This window comes from Cervus canadensis, chromosome 15, assembly GCF_019320065.1.
Source record: "Cervus canadensis isolate Bull #8, Minnesota chromosome 15, ASM1932006v1, whole genome shotgun sequence".
Taxonomy (NCBI): Eukaryota; Metazoa; Chordata; class Mammalia; order Artiodactyla; family Cervidae; genus Cervus; species Cervus canadensis.
In genome coordinates this window covers 28,856,382-28,875,421 of record NC_057400.1, presented here as the reverse complement: position 1 = coordinate 28,875,421, position 19,040 = coordinate 28,856,382, and the positions used below count along the sequence as shown (strand labels likewise).

Genomic DNA, 19,040 nt, shown 5'->3' with positions numbered 1-19,040 from the left:
ACGTAGCCTTTTCAGACTAGCATTTAGTTATATGCATTTAAGTTTCCTCCATGTCTTTTCATGACTTGAGAGCTCATTTCTTTTAGTGCTGAAAAACACATCATTGTCTGGAGATACCATAGTTTATATCAATTAACCTACTGAAGGACATTTTGGTTCTTCCAAATTTTGGCAATTAGGAATAAAGCTGCTAGAAACATCTACATACAGGCTTCTGTGTGAACATGTTTTCAATTTCCTTGGTAAATACCAAGATGTGTGACTGCTGGATCATAGTAAGAAGATTTTTAGTTTTTTAAGAAACCACCAAACTGTCTATCAAAGTAGTTATACCATTTTGCATTCCTACCAGAAATGAATGAGAGTTCCTATTGTTCCATATCATTGCTAGCAGTTGGTGGTGTCAGTGTTTCAGATTTTGGCCATTCTAATAAGTGTGTAGTGGTACCTAGTTGTTTTAAATTCCATTTCCTTGCTGATATCATATGCTTATTTACCATCTGTATATCATCTCTGGTGAGGTATCTGTCAAAGTCTTCGGCCCATTTTTTAACTGGGTTGTTTGCTTTCTTCATGTTGAGTCTTAAGAGTTCTTTGTTTACTACAGATAACAAGTATTGTGAATATTATCATTGTTTACTACAGATAACAAGTATTGTGAATATTATCAAACATTGTGAATATTTTCTCCCAGTCTGTTTTATCTTTCAACTAATATTTTTGAGCTATTCAGAATGCTTACTGTAACACCAGACATCATTCAATGCACCACTATTATTTCCATTTTCCATATGAGAAAACCGTAATACAGATAGGTTAAATAACTTGCCCCTAGATCACAGAGACAGAAAATAATGGAGCCAAGATACATGATCTGTCACTCTGGCTCCAAAGCTCTTGACCTACATCGAACACTAACTTAGCACTACAATGAATGAGTCTAAAAAATCCCAGGTCAGCTGGAAGACAGACACATTAGCTGGAAATTATAATACAGAACATTGTAAGCAGTACCATTCAGGTAAGAGAAAAGGCTAAAAATATTGGTAAGGCTAAAAATATTAAGTCCAAATCTTCAGGTATTACCAGCTGGAACTTTTTCTATATAAATTAGTACTTCCCATTGCAAAATCAAGAATCTCAACTCAGCCTAAAAACACTTTACAAGTGTTTGTCATTCTTCCACTCAATTAACCAGGTATCTGGTCTGCTATGACTTTGTTACATTTCTAATTAAGAACAACAGCCCTCCTATCAAATCTACCTCTTACCAGGTTTAGGTAGGTTTATTCACTAAGTCATGTTGAACTCTTATGACCCCGTGGACTGTAGTCTACCAGGTTCCTCTGTCCGTGGGATTTCCCAGGCAAGAATACTGGAGTGGGTTACCATTTCCTTCTCCGGGGGATCTTCCCAACCCAAGGATTAAACTGGGGTCTCCTGTATTGCAGGCAGACTCTTTACCAACTGAACCACCAGGAAGCCCCAACCTCTTCCCAAGACAATTCCAAATCAAGTTAGACATCACAATCAGCATGAATTTGTCACCATACTTCCTAACTCGACACTAAGAGAAAGAGATGTCTTAAACATGCCTTTTGAAATTTAAGTACTTAAAATGGGTAATGAAGTCTAGTTAACCAAGTACTGCTTAAGAGAGGTTTTCCTTTAATGACTTAAAAAGAACTATTCTCAATTAGCATATCAAAGCTATAAGTCTTCAAAGTCAAGATTTCTGCTTGTACCACAAGTAATAGCAGGTCCTTTTCTATCTATACCGACTTACACACTGCCACTTGGGAACAGCCAATTCACCTGGATGACCAGGTGGCCCAGCTACTTGGGTTTCCCTCCTCATTCTCCTCTCAGCTAAAGACAAGATTATGTTCCTCCTCCCCACTAGAAACCCTTGCTGTTTCTAGTATGAGTTAGGAGCCCATGTTGGTGGTGAGGTATGAAGGAGCAGGGAGAACAAAGGAGAAAGAAGAAAAATAAAGGTAAAATGACAGACCCCCTCTATTCTAACACATCATGTCACTCTTCATATAGTTCCTATTTTCTTCCAGTGGCCCTGTCCTAATACTTAAATCAATGTCTCAAGAAATCTGGTGAGTTGCCAACAACTGTGATGATTTTCCAACACAATGGAAGTCATACACAGCTTCTTTCCTTCTTTCCCTACAAGGAAAAACAACGTGGTATAATGGATGAAGCAGATGTTCTTAAGCAAGATAAGAATACGTGTTCGAATCTCAATTGTGATGCTTATTAGCTGCATGACCCTGTTTTCTCATCTGTAAAACAGGTAACCACCTCATAAGGTAACTTTACCAGAAACACACTGTCCTAAGTGGTCAAGAGGCTTACTTTGTATTTTTCACTTGGCTCTCACATACAATAAAAGGAGAAAAAAGATCTCGGGATCTGTACCTCAAACCCTTAGAACACAGGTTTTCAAACATTCTGATCACCAATCACAGTAAGAAATAAACACATTTTCACTGTGACCCAGTTCATATACATACACATAACTAAGGTTTCACAAAGCAGTACCACTCTTACTGTGTGTGATTCAACTTGATATTTTCTTTTTCTTTCATTCTTCTTTCCCTGACACCTTTCTCCCACCTAACCATATACACAAAGCTTTTTGGTCTTGTGACCACACCACCCTACTAAAGTCCCAGGGAGCAGGGTACTCGAAATGAAGAGAACAGGGAAGAAGGAAATTCTGTTAGTGCCGGGGAGGGTCTGTGTTCCTTCTGGTCCAGGAAGGAATATTAAACCCATATTCCCTCAGAGATAGTGTTATTCCCAGCGATAAAGTTGTACTGCTGGAATATAGAACACGGAAGGTAAAACAGGCTTGTAGACTGGTCTGGGAATGTAACCAACACAGATGACAATAATCCCGTAAGAAAGTGCTTCCTGGGTTCCAAACAAAGTTTTTGGAACATAATGTATTTCTTTCTAAGCTGGGGGAGGGTGCTACTTACACAATATGCTGCACCAGGGCTTAGTGAACTATTGCCAGTGGGTCAAATCCGCTTTGCAACCTGATTTTGTACAGCTGCTGAACAATGGTTTTTACATTTTCAAATGGTTGAAAAAAAGAATACACTACTTTGTGACATATGAAAATCACATGAAATTCAAATTTCAGTATCTATAAAGTTTTATTGGATCACAGTCACACTGATCCATTTACGTACTGTCTATGACTGCTTCTGTGTTACAACTAACAGAGCTGAGTAGCTGCAAGAGAGATTGACTAAAATATTTACTATCTGGTCCTTTACAAAAAAGTCTGTGGCCCCTATCCTAAACACTTGAAAGCACTCAATATTCATTCACAAATATTTGTTAAACACCTATTAGGTGTCAAACACTGAGGAAACTACCGTAAATAAGTTGGATATGGTCCTCCTCCTCCTAAGTACTAATGGAAAGCAAGTGGGTAAAAAAATGCTTGGAGGAATAAGCAGCAGTTGATTTGCTGTAGGAAACATCAATCACTGTAAGGAATGGATCTTCCTCTAAGATTTTATAATCGGTTGTTCACAGAGTCAAATCCTTTATTCACAGAAGAATTAGGGTAAAAATAAATGTCTACTGATGAAGAACCACAAGTTCTGAATTAAAAGTGTTATTGTAGTTCATTTGAACCTTTCCTACTGCTCTCCTTGAAAAAAAAAAATCACTGTATTAATTACAAATGCTTGGGAAAGGAAATGGCAACCCACTCCAGGATTCTTGCCTGGAGACTCCCATAGACAGAGGAGCCTGGCAGGCTATAGTCCATGGGGTTACAAGAGACGGACACGACTTAGCAACTAACCCATTTGGAATAATATTTTGAAGTTTTAAAACGTCCATATACATGTGTGTATACATATACATATATATATATGGTATGAGTGTGTTTACATCTATAACCTTTGATCCTTACTATAACCTTGTGAGGCAGAACTATAAACTCCATTTTACAGATGAATAAACTAAGGTTATGGAATTTTCCCAAGTTCATATGGTGTATCACATCATGATAAAGACAGACCCAACATCCAAGCCTTCTCCCTACAGAATGCTTGTTTTTTCTAATATACCTGTCCCCACACTGCATAATTTTGAATTTGAGATGAAGGACCTACTGTTGTTTGAGAAACCCATTCTTTTCAAGCAATAGCTACCCTTATACCAACAAGACTGCTTCAATAACTAGTCCTTACTAAGTAACCACGTGTTCCAATAGCAGAAATTCTACAATTTTGTAACAGACTAGGTTCATCTACTCTTAGGCTCTCTAGCTTAGTGAGCTGGTATCTTTCCATATCATGGAAATACAACTAGATATTAATCATAAAACTACTGCTTAATAAGTGTTGCTAAATATATGCTGCTAGACTAAGAATTACAAATTTTGATGGAGGGCTATTTTTGAAATGATAGATCAGATCTATGGATGAAAGATCAAAACTACCTTTCACTGATTCAAAAAGAAAAAATATAACAACATTCTTCTCTGACCCTAATCTTTTCATTTTATTTCATTCTTCAGTTTGAACAGTTTATTCTTCAGAAAAATCATCTGATAAGGTAGTTAATGGAGAAAATAGCACGTGATAGTCTGTCAGGTCCTCTCGGGAGTTAAACTCTCCTAATTTAACTGCTTCTATTATTTCTAGCCCCCTCTGGTAAGAGGCAATCTCTATTTACATTTTAACAAACAATATAAATAACAATTTATTCCCTAATTCAACACCCCAGTCAGGTATTACGTATCTCTAAAGAACTAAGGAAGAGAATGTCTTAAAAGGCTACCTGGAGGAATATTACTCAGCCGTTAAAAAGAATTCATTTGAATCAGTCCTAATGAGATGGATGAAACTGGAGCCCCTTATACAGAGTGAAGTAAGCCAGAAAGATAAAGAACATTACAGCATACTAACACATATATATGGAATTTAGAAAGATGGTAACGATAACCCTATATGCAAAACAAAAAAAGAGACACAGAAATACAGAACAGACTTTTGAACTCTGTGGGAGAAGGTGAGGGTGGGATGTTTCAAAAGAACAGCATGTATACTATCTATGGTGAAACAGATGACCAGCCCAGGTGGGATGCATGAGACAAGTGCTCGGGCCTGGTGCACTGGGAAGACCCAGAGGAATCGGGTGGAGAGGGAGGTGGGAGGGGGTATCGGGATGGGGAATACGTGTAAATCTATGGCTGATTCATATCAATGTATGACAAAACCCACTGAAATGTTGTGAAGTAATTAGCCTCCAACTAATAAAAAAAAAAGACAAAGAAAAAAAAAAAAAGGCTACCTGGAAAGATTTGTTATATAATATTTATATGGAATAAAAGGGTGATTATTTAGAAAGGCATTTTATTCTTCTGAATGCCTACTAACCAAATTGCTTTACTACTACCATGCCCATCTTGAATAATTAATATCTTGTAACTACCCTTACTCATTTTTTATCATTTTCTTTTAGTTTTGACTTATCATTTCTCCCCAAACCATTTAAAAGTGTATTTACAGAAGTTAATTTCAACTCTAAGCTTAAACAGAAATAATTAGCAAATTCTACACACGAATCTTGCTGTGTGAAACTCTACTACCAAGTAGCACAAAGCCTAATTACTTTATTTAAGGTAATAATAAGTAAAGTCACCTGTAATATTTACAGGGTGAATTAATAGAAGAAGGTGGCTAACCAAAGACAGATAGTTAGCTTTACCTACATCCAAAATGAAAAGAAACCAAATGAAGAGAGGCAGCCACCATTATATTTCTAAATTCAGTGATGTTTAACGTCTCTTTTGGCTTTATCTCTGTGTAATAATGCAGTTTTTCCTAGTCAAAGATGATGCTGCTGAACTTCTGCCAATATAGTTGATTGTGCCAAGCACCACCTCCCCCTCCCACCAACAGTACAGGCTTGAAATCTTTCAGATAAAAATATTCAAGCTAACTACTTAACAGAGGCAATGGCCCTGAGTAAAAATCATAGCCCATAGTATTAACTATTTATCCCCTCAGTTTTTATTGTAAGATCTTGATAAGCAGTAAAGATATCAAATTCCTAAGAATTAAGATATAAAATATGCTGGTTTCTGCTCCTGAATCTTCAGTCATGTCAACAATACAGTATATTACATGATAAAACAATCAAAAGGTGATATTCTTAAAAAAAAAGAAAAAGAAAAAAATAGACATTTGAAAGAAGAAGTAAAGCCAAAGCTCCAGAGAGAAATAAAAATGGTGCGTAAGTAAGTAACTAGCAGATGCACAGAATCTAAAGACAGGAATTTGCCACAAAAAATTCAGTACTCTCTCGCTTGTATTTTGTCTCTTTTTGAGTTTTTTGGGAGATGTTGTATTCAGTTCTCATATGCACAACAAGCTATTCATTTTCCTTAAGTAAAAAGCAGGGGGAAAATGGGTAACTAGTAAAATAAGAGAGTAAGACAAGTGTAGGCAACGACTAGAATACAAGGCTAGAATAGAAGGGATCTTACAGAGTCTCTCTAGCTTAGGCTGGCGTTAACAGTCCCCTAACTGGTCTCACCTTCTCACTCCTCCACACCTTCAATATACTTTCCAGACAGCTGCCAGTGACCTTAACAAACAACACAGGTCAAGCTCCTCCTTAAAACTCTGCTTTTTCCACTGCCCTTTGGATTTCAGTCTCTTTCCCAGCTTAGATCAAAAGCCCTGCATGATCTTGTCCCTATCAACCTCTCTAGTCCCATCCTTGCACCCATTTCTCCAGGCAGTCAGTCAGATATTTACTGAGCTTCTACTCTGTGCCAGAAACCACGCCATGCTCTAGGGATACTGTGATGAATAAGTGAGAGAAACCCTCTCTCATAGAATTTACACTCTAATAGTGCAAAGGACAGATGATAAATAGGTAGATAAATAAACTTGAGTAATTAGAGATTATGATATGGGACATGAGGCAAAATAAAGTTACCTTCTCAGAATCCTGTCAGAGCACATATGACAATTCTAAATTATTTTATTCATTTGACTACTTACTTTATGACTGTAAGCACATTATCACGTGTGTCTTGTTCACTGCTCCATTTCAACCACTTAGCACTGCCTAGCGTGTAGTTCAACATTTATTTGTTAAACAAATGAATACTTATTTCATCCTCTTTAATTTAGTGATGAGTAAAGTCTTCACGGTTGCCAAGGTCAAAAAAGAGTCAGCAGGAAAACAAGAATTTAAATGAAAGACTCAAGTTTTACTCCAAAATATTATACCACATTCAAAATACTGACCTCAAAACTCTGCTAAGCATGTTTTGAAAGCTTGTAGCTGGTACCTCAAAACTGACTTGAGAAGCTTCCAAGACTTTTTTTTTTTTTTCTTGACAACAGAAATTTATTTCTCACAGTTCTGAGGGATGGAAGTTCAAGTTCAGAGTGTTAGTGCTGTCAGATTCCACTGAGAGCTTGCTTCCAGGTTAGACTGCCGACTTCTCCTTATATCCTCACACAGCAGACAGAAAAGAGACAATCTTCGCTTCCAAGACTTTATATGAAGTTTTAAAACACTTAATGTTTAGGTGAAATTGCCTATGAGAAATATTTTAAATTCTAACAAATACAGATGAAGGTTTACACCAATGCTTCCTTTTAATGCATGCTAGAACAACGAGAACTTAAAGAACTCTTTATAAAAGAACTATGATAGCTGAATGTTCTAAATATTTCCTGGCACCTATTTGGCAGCATTACTGATATCTTCTATGGCTGAATCATTTAGTCAGAATATTATTTCATATTAACTTATAAGTAATTTACCAGCAAATTTTAAAAATCTCCTAAAAACTAAAACTGTATTTTAAATATTTTACATACTACATTTTTTTAAAAATAAGACTTTAAGATAGGTTAAAAACTGACATGTACATAAGATCTACTATGACTCAGCGCCTGTATTATATGGCATATTATTTCATTTACTACATCTTGGTTTACAAATTAAAAAATATTCTTTGACAGAAAACAACAAAATTCTGTAAAGCAATTATCCTTCAATTAAAAAATAAATAAATATAAAAAAATTAATCTCAGAGTTTTAGAAGCTTGCCAAGATCTGATAATTTGCCCATGCCTCTTCCTCTTGAAATAATGCCTTGGAACAAGCTTGAATTACAATGTATCACAAAGATGTGAAGATCAACAGGTTTTTCCCAGGACAGGGCTCATTTCTATAAAATATAAGGTCAGTAATCATTAGTAGGAAAATTTTTTTCTTAAAGCTTTAGATAAGATAGGCTTATTACTATAATATGTAAAGATGATTAATTTTAAAAGGCAACCCTTCCTTACTAAGTCCTTCAGATAATTATTTCATTGCTTTACAATTATTTTTGTTCAGCAACATTAGAGAATAAAATGATTCCCAACATGATTACAATTACTAATACCAAAGAAATTTTTATTTAGTCCAAAAGAAAGGTATTGAAAAGGTTCAGGAAGCAGGCCTAAATCACATATACCAACCTCAGAAAAGTTTCTAAAACTACACAGTACAATTTACTGTGAAGAAAATGCTTCACATATATTTCAAAGAATATAATCTGAATGACCAGTATGAGCATCATTGCAATTACTGGAATCTGACCATTATTTAAATACAAACAACATATTGAGCTACCAGAGCTTAGAATTAACCTCACAATGGAGACATACCCACCATACACTGTACTGTATGTAAGAGAATAATATATGCTCTCATATATTTTTACGTATTCTTATTTTCCCAAATCTATAGTTATATTTTCATTCATGCTTATACTCTAAATCCATCTTTCACTACAGGATTTCTTTGGTTATGAAAGTGCTTCCTATTTTCTTCTGGGTTGTTAATTCTTTACCAATCTTATTTAGTATTGCTGCGATTCTACCTAATCTCTAAGCTGTTTTTCTGTTCTATATTCCACATACTGTAAGTATTTGGGATAGTCATCAGGATGTCTATCATCCACTCCTACCTCTTCTTGGTTTTAATAACTTTTCACCTGGATTTAACGCCCTCAACTGAGACTGTTCTACTTCAAGCAGTTATAAACATTTTTCCTCCACAGAAATTAGATTTAGTCAAATTTAGTCAAAAATTCCTCCATCTCAACTTGCCTACCATCCACAATCAGGTATCCTCACAAATGCTTTCTATATTCCAGATACCATTTTGTCCCTGTTCCCACATAATAAGACAAATATGCTTCTCAACCTCCTGCCAAGGTATTTTTTTTTCCTATTATTAGGACCTATCTCCTCCAGCAAGTCTTTCCTAAATGAAAAATTTGAACTACTCAAAATTACAATATAATTTTGTTTTAGCACCTTTGTGTGTGCATAAGTCATCCAGGTAGTTCAGAAGAGAAATGAGCTCAGCCATGGCAGGTCTACCTTCTGCCCTGGGACCAGTTTTCTCTATACTCTGTATGGAGGCACAAGTTCTCCATTGCAGATTAAATAATGAGCATATTTCTCAGTGCACACGTTTTTCACTGCACATATTTACTTATGCAGTTTCCTTCTCTACTCAAGTACTGGGTGGAGCGAATAAAACCAGTATTTGGGGAGAGCTCAGAACTCATTAGTGGGTCACTGAATTCATTAATGGGATCATAATCAAAACTTTGTTAATGAAATAAAATGCAGAAACAAACAAAAGTGTCCTGCACATAGTAAGTTCATGAAACTTCTATTTCTGATGCATATACCTATTTACGTATAAGAGAACTGAGTCATGATGCAATGTGTATTTCTTACTGTTGGTTATGGTCAAAAAAGCTGAAAGCCACTGAATTCGAAATACTCTAAGATGTCTTTTACATCTATACAATTCAAATTAAACAATTTAGTCTAAGGATCAGAGACACAACATTTAAAAGGGGGGCAGAACTTAAGGATACTCAAAAAACAACCAGCAAAATCACTTTTTCTAATAAAATGTCATTATTAAACTCTACCCTTAGAACTAGATTCATAGAGCTTTTACAGTAGGAAAAGAGTTTAGAGATCATCTAACCCAAGTTTATTACTTTAATACATAAAAGGAAAACTCAGGCCCAGAAATAAAAACATTTCACTTCATAAAGTAAACATTTGCTAAGCACATACTGGATACCAGGTTCTAGGTGAGAGTCTATGAATAAAGAGAAGATGTCTTCGAAGAGCTCAAAGTCTATACTACGTATATGCAAGCAAACATTAAGAGTAAGTACTGGAATCAAGGTCATTTATAAACAACAGAAATTAACTAATTCACTCTAGGTTAAGTGGCAGAGAAATATTTTTTTTGAAGAGGTGGTACTTATCAGTCTTACAACAAGGAGTTAAACAGATAAAGGAGGAAGAAATAACATGTACAAAGGTACCATACTAATATACAATAAAGAACGACACACTCAGGAAACTCTGTGTTGAGTCTGTATACCTGGAGTATAGGGCACATGCTGAAGAGGAGCCACAGCAGAACACCTAGCATTTATGTGTAATTTAATCTTGAAACCACTATGTGAGGTAGGCACTATTAACATTCCCATTTTGTAGATGACAAAACTGAAGCACAAAAGGTGATGTGATCTGCCCTAAGTTAAGTTGTGAAATGAGAATGTAAAGCAAGAAAGTCAAACTCTAGAGCCTATACCCTTCTCTCTGTGCTTAGTCACTCAGTCATGTCTGACTCTCTGTGATCCTTCAGATTGTAGCCTATCAGGCTCCTCCGTCCATGGGATCTCCCAGGCAAGAATACTGGAGTGGGTTGCCATTTCCTCCTCCAGGGGATCTTCCCGACCCAGGGATTGAACTGGTGTCTCTGGTGTCTCCTGCACTGCAGGGAGATTCTTTACCTGCTTTTAGAGAAAAGAGGCAGGATTTAAATGATAAAGGACTTTGTATGCCAATCTAAAGACTTTAGATTTTATGCTAAAGGTGAAGAGTGAAAGGTTTTAAGCAGGAGTGACATAACCAGACATTTTTTAATGAGGCTAATCTGGCAGCTAAGTGGTTGGACTGGGAGAGGAATCAGTGGCAGGGCAATCAGTTATAGTCAGAAAGGTATGTAACAAATTCAGGTAAAGAAATGACAGTGGCAGTCCTGGCACCAGAACACAAGTCTACTGACCACCACAACCACCTTCTTGTCCAGTATCCGGAAGAACCTCCCATTTTCCCCCCCTAAGTCACCACGCTAATAGTTTAAGAAATCCAAACTCAGAAACAACAACACATTCCTTTCAGGTCCCTTTAGTAAACAAACCATGATCACTAGAAGTGTTGCATTTGTGAAAGTGACTAACACAAATCCAGTTGGAGAATGACAGAAAGTCTATTGCTATCTGAAGTTTTCTTACCTTCTTGACTTTTTCTCCTTCCTCTATACATTATTCCTGGAACATTCATGTTCAATAGTCAATTTGAAATCAATGTTCTGTCTAGACATGCCTATTATAACCTAACAGAATTAAATCTACCACAGAGGAAGTGTAATGTGGTCCCACCTGTGGCAAAAAATATACTCTCTGGTCTGGTCAAATTTTGGCTTAAACAAAGATGATGAATGAACAGTAATAAGAGATAATAAGTAATAAGATAATAATAAGTAATAAGAGACTTTTGGAAAGCAGCAAGAGTTAAAGAAAAACAAAATATTAAAAAGCTATGTGAGTAAGAGCAATGTAAAGTTCAAGCCGTTTGATTTCAAGAGAGTAACAGCAGTCCCAAGTGTGTGCGGTATTCCAGAAACCAACAAATGAAAAGAACAGTAGAAAAGACTATCTGATCAATTCTCAAGCTTTCTAAATCTGAACTGTTTTCATTTAAACCAAGCTGAGCCCTCTTGAGCCACCCCTGATACTAAGTAACTGAGTAGGTTCCACAAGTAAGCAGCCTACAGTACAGGGGCAGCAGAGGAGATAAACAAGAGTGGAAAGTAGAAAGGGAATCACAATGAAAGGGAATGGAAGAAATGATAAATTACAGAATATGGAATAAAACTGAGGAATACTAGTAATCTCAGTATCAAATGTTGCCAACCTTACCTAACTGACTGAGTGGCACCATAACAATGGCAACATTAGGGAGCATGAAAAGACAAATTTGAGTCACAAATTTATGAGACACCAAAGATGAGAAATGAGAGTAATGACAAAAATAAAAAAGCGATAAAAGAGTTTTAGCATCTAAAGAGACAATTTAAAGATTACTAAAATCTCATTTGGTTTAGTTATGCTTTACTTCTCATGAAACAATGCGTCCAATGGACACAAAAGATGAAAATGTCAGCTAGTACCAGAGATATGTATAGGGAAGTGTGTTACAAAGAAAAGTATGAGATTTATTTGCACGCTTTTTTTGTGAGAACAACTTCAGAATTTTTCCTCTCTATGGTGTAGAGCATATTTACTTTAGTAATTTTTACTTTATTTTACTTTACTTTACTTAATTTACTTTAAGTACTTCACCGTAATTCTTATCCTGGCTGGCTAACTTCCTTAAAACCAGAGTTCAAAACAAGATAAACACTTATTAATTATGGTCAAATTTTAACCTCAAAAAGGACAAGGATCTGCAATAGATCATAGAATACTTAGTAGTATAGCCTAAATGAGTCTAATGGTAACCAAAATCCAGGTAACAGATTCTCAAGAAAATTATGTAATTAAGAAATCACTTTAAAAGTTTTTTAAAATTAAAAATTTGCTAGATAAAGGATATATTCTTTAAAAAAAAAAAAAAAACTTAAGGTGTAAATTCAGTTTTTCCATTTAGGGAAGATGTAATAGTGAAGATATTTCTTCCATATGAAACTTACAAAGCTTTCAGGCATCATATTAATCAGTCTCTTTTCTTCTCCCTCTGCCACCCTCCCTTCCTCCCCCTCCTTCTCTCTATCTCTCCATCTCTCACACCCCTGAAGTCACCACATCATTCAGTGATTTCAATAAGGATAGGAGGAAACAGTCTTAAAGATGATTATTAAGAGCAAAGAAACTACTGGATCAAAAGCAAAAATAATTAAACTTGATAACTTGACCAAGCACTCTTCATATCCATGAATATACAGTCTTCAAAAGTACTCCATCATAACAAATGATTGGAGACAGTTTATTTGTAACAGTCAGCAAAAGTATTTTTATTAAAGTACAATAGGATGAAATAACGAATATACCTATAGTCTATTCTCCTAGTAATTCTCATTTTTAAAGATAATGAAAAGATGAAAACTCTCAATACAAGGTCACCTGGAGATCAAAAATGCCATGCACTTGTAAAATTGAGATGACTAACTGTGGGAGGGACAGCAGAGACCGTTTACTGATATACTAATGCTTTTTAAAATTTAGAATTCAGAAAAGGGCTTCTCACCCTGAACACTACGGACATTCTCAGCCAGATAATCCTTTGTTGTGGAAGGCTGTCCCGTGCATCACAGGGTAATGAGCAGCACCCCGTCCCCTACCCAGTAGATGCCAGCACACACCCTCTCCTCCCCCACAGCTCTGACAGCCAAGACTGTCTCCAAAGGGCCCCTGGGGAGAGCTGCCGGGCTGGGGAGCAAAAGGCACCCGAGCTTGAGAACTACTGGCTTATAAGCAGAAAAAATGAAATGAAGGGAGGGTGCTGTTTTGTTTTTCTGCTGGTTAATGTTCCAAGATAATATATTTGAATCTGATCACAGACTATATTTAAGAGATTCTGCCTTATAGAAAACAAAAGCATTTAATATCTATCATTAGTCAAAAGTTCAGAAGAGTTCCAGAAGATCCATTGTACTCCAATGACCCCTCCAATCACACATACATGCACATATCCACACACACCCACACAGTATTGCCATGCTGAACAGAAGAAAATGCACAAAACTACTTTATCTCCATTTCTTATTTCATTAAATATATAGACCAGACTGTTTCAGTTCCCATAGAATCCAAAGGAATTCTCAGCTTATTCAATGCAACTCAAATACCACAATAGCTGCATCACTCTAGAGAGGATAAACCTAAACCCTAGAGCAAGTATTAAACTCTTCCTCACATTTCAACAAATTTGGAGAATGATACAAATTAACCACAATGCTTGAAAAACAAAATAACTAAGAAGCATATTTGAGTTTTGAAACAGAAGCTGAGTAAGGATAAGGGCAATGAAAACATTCAAAATCAAAAGGAATCTGAAGGCATTTCAGGATGAGGGCAAAACTCAAAAATATTTCCCCCAGAATGAAAAGGAGTGAATTATACACTTGGCCATATCCTCGAGGAACAGTCTACATAATCCGTCTCCAGTATCCACACCATGCGATGGAAAATGAAAAATCCAAGTCCACAAAATATTAAAGAGAACAGTAAACATCCATCCTAAACACCTGAACTAAAACTGCTCTTTACTACTACTCTTCATTTGATTTTTAAAAAATCAAATATCCATAAACAAACAAACAAAAAGACAACTTTGGAAATGTTTTCTCATAAAAATAGCCATCCTCATGCTTCCAGCAGGCAAGATTAAATATTACACAGAAAAATCAATTAGGAAAAAAAAATATATGTAATAATCCTCTATGTGAGTGCATCTGATGCATAACAAAAGACCTTTTAAAAAATCACACATTTTAAGTATTAAAAATATTCATGTATAAATATGGACTAAAGTCTTTAAGATTTATTTCAATTATCTTCAACAGAATTATATTTTAAACTAGGATTTTTTTAAAAACCTATTCAACAATACTTAATTAGTTTAAAGTAAGTGCAATATCTACGTACTCTCTAGTAACAAAATTACTTTATTGGAAAATTTTGGCCCTATTAACCTCCTGACTCAGTGAGAATAATCCTACAAGACACTAATGCTCAGTTCTTTTTACTCCCAAGCCAAGCAGAGGAAGCTGTAAGGTCTGCAGCGACAGCCTGCTTTTCCAGAAGTAATACCTTGAGACTGCTCAAGAATAGCCTCCTTCAACAATTAGTGTGACTCCGGTGGGTTTGGGAGGGAATAATATCCACAATTCCTTGGTCAGTGGCCATGATGCCCCTCCTCCTCAAGGGCAGGAGATCAGAAAAAGGGATATGAAAAAGAGGAGTTCACCAACCAGAACATATAGGGGCAGAGGAAGAAGAGTACTAGAGGAAAAATAAAAACTACATGGTTATGTCACAAAAAGCAAGAGATTTAATGTTATCCAGTATTCATTCATTTCAGAGACACCATTGTTTATCTTCCTCCCCAAACCCTGCACAAAAAGAACCGTCAGCCTGCCTTAAGCATGTTCCTTCTTCCATTTAAACAGACATGATTCTTTTGGTTAATCTCTGGCAATGATCGCCATTTCACAAACACATTCAGCCCACCCGGAACTGATCAATACCACTACAGACATAAGACTAGACTTTATCCATTTATTAACCACAGGGAAATGTACCATTCAGCAAATTCTATACATTACAAAAGATTCTATTAAAAAGGGGGGCAGGGAGGACGGATGGACACCGACACACACACATACAAACACACACACACCACAGACGTACACAAAGAAAAGACTACCACCCTCTAATTTCCCTGTGGCAAATGAGATAAAAGACATGGCCATGAAACCTGTCAATTCGTTGTCCCCCTATAATTCAATCTCACAACGTAGTAACTGAACATTGAATTTTATGATAAATATATCCACTGCCACTTTAAAATTGTTTCATATACAAACTAACTCTCCTCTTACGTACATCTGCACACCTTTGAGCTAAATGCTGTATTCATTTACAGAATTTCAAATACAAAAGCCTAGATAGTTTTCCAACCACTGGTTGCAACCACAGAACGTTCTCACAAAATCAAAATTTCAAATGTAAATGGGCCAAATTCTTCTTTCAACCCTGGGCCAAAACCCATTTTATGACTACAATGTACCTGACAGTATGTACCATTTCAAATGGGCTGTTCTAAACCGAAAACAATGCTCCAACACAACGCGTTTAAAATAAGTATTCCGTAGGTAAGCAAAATCTATGCCAGAAAAGAGCACATAAATGGTGGTTGAAAGCCAGCACATTAGCAACACACAGTGGCATACCTCTTCTGCACTGGGTTATTGTTAATACTCCAACAACAACTACAACTATTTTTAACACTGCTGGACACTGAAGTTGCAGAAAACGTGAGGGGACACCCAGATGAAATTGCTGATATAATGCATTGTTTCTCACGGTCAAAATCAAGTAGCAACTGACTTGATCTGCCGTGATAGTCACTGAAGCACTGATTAAAAGATGTTAAAAATCAATCAAACAAACAAACAACAACAAAACACCCTTATTTTTGGAATATGCCACACTAAAAGGACGTTTTGTAATACGCCTTTCAGGTCTCAAACCTTTGCATAAATTGTCACTTGTGGTATTTGCGGCTTAATTGCAAGCCAACCAGCGCTGTCATTCAGCGTTACGGCCACAAACCATGACTTTCTCACTTTCACAACAACAGAGCAGTCACTCTTATCAGTCGCCAACCAAACTCGAAAAGAGAAAAATTCATGGAGGTTTCCAGATCATAATCAGCCCGGGAGGGGTCGTGGGGGAGGGCGGCAGCCGAGGGGATCGGGGTGGGGAAACCTCCCCAGGCTCCGCTGGAGCTCGCCGACCCGACAACAACCGCGGCCTCCGGCAGCGGCGGCAGCCTAGCCGCGCCGCGCTCCATGCACCTACCTGAAGAACAAGAGATAAGAAAGACGGCAAACGCCAACTTTGCAGCAGCTCCCATTTTCCCGAGGCGCCGGGGAAGCCGTAGGAAGTTCTCGCTAGATATCCAGTTCCCTGGGTCTTCCTCGGAGACAAACCTCCTGGTGTAAAATCAACCGTCATAAAACATATTCGGAAGCCCCGACCAAAAAAACGTTCACGGGGTCAAAAAAAAGAGAAAAAAAAATAAAAAATAAAAAAAGCGAGCACAACAATAAAAAAAAAAAATGCACCACGGGGGGAAAAAACCGCCACACACAAGCACAACACACAAAACCAAACAACGAAAAGCCAACAACAACAAAAGCGGGTTTAAATCACTGTCAAAATCACTGTCAGCTCCGCTCGCCTCTCGGGTCTCTCCGAACAAAACGCCAGGCTGAGGCGACGAGGAGGCGGCGGCGTCCGCTGCCGCCCGGACAGTCCGGGAACCGAGCTGGGTCCGACGTCCGGACCGACCTTCAACCCGGACACCCAAAGTCCGCGGACCACTGGCGGCCGAGCTCGCGGCGGTGGCGGCCGAGACGGCGGCGGTGGCGCGGAGAAGCAGCGGCGGGCGGCTGCGGTGGTGCAGGCGGCGGCCAAGTTCTGGTCCAGGCTCTGGCTCCGGCTCCGGGCTCCAGGCTCGGCCGCGTTTTCGGTCCCCTGGCCTCCGCCGGCCCCGCCCCCTAAACTTCCGGTTCCGGCCCGAAGCTGGAAGCCAGGCACGGCGAAGGAACGCTCGGCAGCGGCGGCGGCGGCGGCGGAGGCGGCGGCGGCGGCGGCAGCGGCGGCCGGGCGCAGCGCGCGTGCCGGGCCGTGAGCGCGAGGAGATTGTCGGGGAAGCGAGGCGGGAGCGGGGGAGGGGTAAGAGAGCGAGGGCGGGGCCGGCAGGAGGCGAGGAGGCGGGGCGGACGGAGGCTCTTTACCGCGAGGCCTCGTCGTCCGGCCTGCTTGGCCTGCTGGGCGGTGGGGCTCGAATGGCTGGCAAGTGAATGTTGTTGGGGTCTCGAGTGCATGGTTTCCTGATCGTGCTCCACTGACCTTTCAGCGGAGGGCACGCCTGAATGGTCAGGGGAGCCCGAGAGGAACAGGACCCGGGGCGGGGCGGGGCGGGCGTCTGCGGCGCCCTGTCTTTCCTCTGGGGGGACGCCTCGTCCGCTCTTAGATCCCGGGCGCCGGAAAGCCGGGGTGGGACTGGGTCCTCCGCACTTGCCGACCTGCGGGAGCTGGTGTTTGTACCCCAGTAGTAGTAGTGCGTCCTGCCCCTGTGGCTTTTGCTTTATGCATTTTGTATTTCGGTTAAAAGGGAAAGAAAAGGGGTTGGGAGGCGGGTGGAACTCGAGGAGGACGGGCTATCCACCCGGCCAGGATTTCCACGGCAATTACCGTGATGTGCAAAGTGAATCCATTCCCTCCTTCCCTTTTGTACACAAAGCATTGTTGAGAACTGTTCTGCGTATAATAGGTTCTCAAATATCTATTACTCGCTGAAGAGAAAACCTGCAAATTTTGATCGACATATTTGATCAGACTAGTGTTTACTTTTTCGAATTTTAGTTCGTTTCGGGCTTATTTTTACCCCTGAATCCAAGTTGATTTCTTAAAAGATGCTATGCTAGGCACGGTATGGGATCCAAAATGTAGAAGTAGGATCTCTACCTGAGGGACTTCACAGTAGTTGCTATAGTCGAAGCTGGCTACGGAATACAAACCGAAGAGAGTATTAAAGGTACCAGCTTTGTTATTTACCACACTTGAGCGAGCTCGGTGTAGGTGCAGGTCTTAGGTCTGCTTTCCCGTTTTATGCCAGCGTTCAGTGTCAAGCCTGACGTGATAGGTGCTTAATGTGAATAATGGTATAAGTGACTAGCGAATAACTGCCTTTTTCTTAAATACAATATTCCCACATGTAATCTACAAGTTTTGGTGTTTTATTAATAAATAAAACATCTCTTTTATATGGCTAATTCATGTTGTACTTGTGATTTACAAATTCCCACATTTCCCCACAAAGCCAAGCCTTCTCCCTTGTATTTATAGTGTCTTATTTTTCTCTTCCTCTAAATTACTGTGTTTCTGTTAAGTTCATCCTGTAATTACCTGCCCATTTCTACAACTTGTCAAGGTTATTAGTAATCACTGTGGCTCTTTAAACCCTCTCCAAGATTTCCAGTTCTCAAGTCCTGATGCTCAGAATTTGAATGATATTGTGCAACAGTTAAGAAAAGTCACTAGTTGGGCTTCAAAGTGTCTAAATGGCCTCATATTATGTAGTTCT

The 19,040-nt window shown here is 38.6% G+C and overlaps 1 protein-coding gene across 1 annotated transcript in view; it reads right to left on the bottom strand.

The window, feature by feature from the left end:
• Nucleotides 1-17,354, bottom strand: part of ACVR2A (activin A receptor type 2A) — a 91,678-nt gene extending 74,324 nt beyond the window's left edge. Inside the window, exon 1 of the mRNA XM_043488165.1 lies at nt 16,748-17,354. Within this exon, the coding sequence (XP_043344100.1) occupies nt 16,748-16,802 (55 nt within the window). The 5' untranslated portion in view covers nt 16,803-17,354. The remainder of the gene's footprint in view (nt 1-16,747) is intronic.
• Between the last annotated feature and the right edge of the window lie 1,686 nt (nt 17,355-19,040).